General features: G+C 36.6%; 1 protein-coding gene across 1 annotated transcript; it reads left to right on the top strand.

Moving 5' to 3' along the window:
- The first annotated feature begins 2,027 nt into the window (after positions 1–2,027).
- Positions 2,028–3,312, top strand: BCR41DRAFT_157723 (hypothetical protein). The gene is made up of 3 exons (XM_022019629.1): positions 2,028–2,070; positions 2,235–2,581; positions 2,675–3,312. Exons 2-3 carry the CDS (start codon positions 2,271–2,273, stop codon positions 3,150–3,152), a joined length of 789 nt encoding a protein of 262 aa, XP_021878070.1. The 5' UTR covers positions 2,028–2,070; positions 2,235–2,270; the 3' UTR covers positions 3,153–3,312.
- The last annotated feature ends 1,165 nt before the right edge of the window (positions 3,313–4,477 follow it).

Below are 4,477 nucleotides of genomic sequence, written 5' to 3'. Positions count from 1 at the left end.
ATCTATCCCTATCATCTGACAGATCTGGTTATCATAGTTTGATGAAAGCCAGCGAGCAGAGATGGGTAGCATTAAAATGTTTGTAATTAAGGGTTATGGATACCTTAAATATACGGGGAAATGAGTCTCGGATCAACTAAAGAAGAGAGAAAGAATGAGCGTATGCGTGAGTGGGAGGGGATAAGTACAGAGTACGGAGAGAGAAAGAGAAAAGGTGTGCAAAGTGAGCGATAGAGAGATAGACACGCAGAGAGTGAATGTAACGAGAGAGAAAGAGAGAGATGTTGTACTGAGGAAAAGAGATTTAGATGAAATAGAAAAATAAAAAGAATAAGCGTAAGATAGAGGTAAAAAAATAGGAGCACAGAGATAAAAAAAAAGAGAGAGAGGGAGAGCGAGTAAAATAGGGTGTAGAGAAAGAGGAAAAAAGATTGTTGACTAACGATTAGTTACATAGAGATAGAAAAAAAAAAAAAAAAAAAAAAAAAAAAAACGAAGAGAGAGAGAGAGAGAGAGAGAGAGAGAGAGAGAGAAATAAAAAAGTAAGGCTACATCAATCAGGTAAAGAGTGGCAATGAGTATGGGAAATACTAAACTTACATTGTGTGAGAGGGTAGAATAAGAATTAAAAAGGACAAATAGACGATTATGAAAGGAATGAATGATTTTAAAATGCAAATAACGCAATGAGAAAGAACAAGTGAAAAAGTAGAATGACAATAACAGAGAGAGAGAAGAGTAAGTACGGAATCAGAAGGTGTAGTGAGTGAATTGAATACTAAGAGGACACGGAACGGGAGTGAATAAAAATAAAAAATAAAAGAGATTGAAAGAAAGAGAGTGTAATTGATGTGCTGAGGAAGGAAAAAAGTGTGCCAATAAAAGTAACGTGATCACGATAAACAAAAAAAAAAAAAAAAAAAAAAAAAAAAATTAGGCGAGGAATATGTGATCAATATGAATCACATGGATAGGAAAGTGAAAGAGACACGTCCCTACTGATCTAAGTAGGGTAAAGGACAATCTCTAATTGACAACTAATAATTGATAAGTGAAATTAGATCTTACATGTGACTGATATGTCACAGTGTGTAGTGTGTACAGAGATATTGGGGCAAATATAAAAAAGTAAATGTACAAGACACAGAGACACAGAGAGAAAAAAAGTCATTCGGAGAGGAAAACAAAATTTGATGCGTAAAGTGAAAAAGTAGAAAAAAAGGCACGCAGAGAGAGCGATAAAGAATAGGTGTACAATGAGAGAAAAAATAGATGCGCAGAGACGGAAGAAAAATAATCAATGCAACACAAAGACAGAGATAAACAGATGCGTAGAGTAAGAGAGCGATTGGTAAGATGCGTAAAGACTCATTAAGCAAGAGAAAATAAATGCGCAGGAAAGTGTCTGTGCAAAAAGAGGTAATTAAGCGCGAAATCCAGTCTTCATCAGCTAAGGAACTAATGAATTAAATAAATTGATCATAATTACCTTAAATTAAACGAGCAATCATTTTGAATGTCGAAAATGAGAAAGAGAGAGGGAAAAGGATAATGTTGGAGTGAAAGAGTGGGGTGGGAAAATAAATATCAGCAGACGTAATTTATTTTAAACATTTGTACATAATATGGCCGATATGTATGTACGTGGTTTATTCCATATTTTGCCACCAATATTTCCGCCAAGAACTATTCGCTCTTTGCTGTTTTGCTGTTCCAAAAGCGTTTATTTTTTTTTTATCACGCAATCATTCCATGACATCACAAAAAATTAGACTCTTTTGCATTATTCATGGTAGAATTGGACCCTCACAAGTCAATTTCTGCTTTAAAGAAAGCCATTAAAAATGAGGACATACCAGAACTCGAAGCATTCATTCAAGCAAACTCATCCTCCGGCATGTCTCAATCCCTTCCGCACCAAAAAGACAAATTACTCTCAACAATCTGACAATCGAAGAAAGATCAAAGGAACCGTAGGAGCTAAACGACCTGACAAGTGAGTTATCTAAAGTCTTAGGAACGTCCCACCAAAGAAAACCATTCACGTCATTGTCCAGCGACCGTTGGCAGGTAAGAAGTCGTTAAATTCAAATTGTCTTTGTTACTGCAACATGCAAGCATTTAATGTCTAATGATCCTTTTTTTTTATTTTTAGTTTTGCATTCGCTTCTCTATTTTCCCCTTCTGACAGCTCTTGCTATTTTTTTCTCTTTTTTTTTTTTTTTTTTTTTTAGTGTCGCCGGTTTTGAAAAAGGAGAAATGGACTGTTAATGATTGGCGAGTTTGATTTACTGTTTAACGCAAGCAATGAGATCCGCAATCAACGCTTACAGCCGTTCCATGAAATCCGACAGACCAACCATTTATATACCATTGACAGTATTGTTGTGTGCGGGACTTTTAGCAATCAAGGCTTGGGCTCAACAAATCAACGTGTATCTCCTTTTAATATCAGTGAGGCTCACAGGAACCCGTATTTTACTCTTGAGCAAACAATGAACCTCTTTAAACAATATGCAGAGGACGGGAGGAAAACAATAGATGATCAGATTGTTCACGACATATTCTTAAGGTCGAATGGGTACGTTAATAACGTCGTTAGTAATGAAGTCGCTACAAGTGTGAACCACTCTCTAATGATATGAATAATTTTACTGTATCTCGTTACCGATAGTCATCCAGGAATGATTTGTTTTTGCGGACACTCCATTTATGAGAAACCTCGCTCGAAAGTCATCAATTCGACGAATCATCTCAATTACGATACATGGCAGAACTTCTCCGCAGACAATCAGAATGAGAGAATGCTTTCGTACCACACTTTCAGAAGGATAGTCGATTCACTATTGAGTGAATCAGTTACAGGTGCTGTTAATCTTCTTCGAACACATTTTTTTGGATATCTCGACGATGTACCTATCTCAAACTTGGAAAAACAGAGATTGGCAGACTTTCTAACTGCAGAAGGGGCACTAATAAAAGTTGATGGCAATAATTACCGTATGGCCTCAGCTTTCAATGACTCGTTTGCGAAGAGACACATTATCCCATCAAAATATCCCCACTCTCCTTCAGAGTCGCCCCCAAAGGAAAGAGTGAGGATCATTGGATATTCTGAAGACTATGAAGGTTGCTCTTCGATTTTTCGATAGAAGCTTGATTATGCAGGCGGAAGGTCGATCATACAAAGATCAGAGAAAACTGTTAAGGTTATGGGCAACTACAATGTCGACGTCCCTCGGGAGAGCGTCTATGACACGGAATTGATGAGAGTTCTCACCAACTGGCTAAGCAAAACAGAAGAACATGGGATCATTGGCCAGTGGCACCTCTATGAACTTAAAAGACCCTAAATATAGTGATATTGTCATCAAGAAATCAGAGGAGTCAACGGTTGTTATCGAGCTTTTGGCTATAGGAAGCCAAACTTCTATTAAAGAACATATCAGCAAGACGCTAACTTACAAACGCTTACACAATTCGAACTCTAACTTTTTGATACTGTACGAGAATTGAGTTTGAGAGTGCCATGGACACAAAGAGAAGTATAATGAGAAGACTGGAACTCTCTTCATGACAACTGGAAATACAAATCGAAAACATGATATTAAAGCGCAAGACATTTATCGCAAAACCTGGCTGCATTAATTACCTTTTACTTTGTGCTTGAGTTCCCATCTTTTTATTTTTTTTATTTTTATATTTTCACAATCTTCCGCCTTTTATATTTTGTTGTGCTGGCAAAAATCTTGCAAAGTAGACTCCATATCCAGAAACTAGCTACAAGTGCTCCTTTCTGTTTAGTATATACTTATTTTCTCTCATTCTTTGTCTTTTTATTTCGTTATTATTTTTTTTTTCATTTTTTAATTTTGTCTTTCTTTTTTACTTTTTCTTTTTTTCAACTTCACCATTTTTATTTTATTCTTCTTTTTTACGTGTTACTTACATCTCAAAGAGTGTGAAAATTAATATACCAGGATGATCTCTGCTCTAATTTGTTATTTGGCCCTTTCAATTCATGCTTGAGCCTCCACTTCTTAATTTATTTTGTAGAATCCAGCCTTTATATTTCATTTTTTTTCTCCTGCACAAATGCTTGGATTCATGTTTATGACATTTTATGTGGGATGGGCTCCGTCAGAGAAGAGTACGAGCTTCCACATTTGGATGGACACCTAAAATCTTACTGGGGTAATAAAATTTATCATGGTGAGTAATAACTGCTTGTGGTTGCTTTTTGATCCTTCGATGTCAGCTCTTCCTATCATACTGAAGCAGAATTCAGTAAGCGTTGGATTGTTCACCCACTAATAGGGAACGTGAGCTGGGTTTAGACCGTCGTGAGACAGGTTAGTTTTACCCTACTGATGAAATGTTGTTGCAATAGTAAATGAACTTAGTACGAGAGGAACCGTTCATTCGGATAATTGGTATTTGGGCCTGCCTGAACAGGCAATGGCCCCGAAGCTATCAT

The sequence above is a fragment of the Lobosporangium transversale genome, assembly GCF_002105155.1.
Source record: "Lobosporangium transversale strain NRRL 3116 chromosome Unknown BCR41scaffold_40, whole genome shotgun sequence".
Classification (NCBI taxonomy): Eukaryota; Fungi; Mortierellomycota; class Mortierellomycetes; order Mortierellales; family Mortierellaceae; genus Lobosporangium; species Lobosporangium transversale.
The sequence above is the reverse complement of the archived record's forward strand: the minus strand, read 5'-3'. Positions and strand labels throughout refer to the sequence as shown.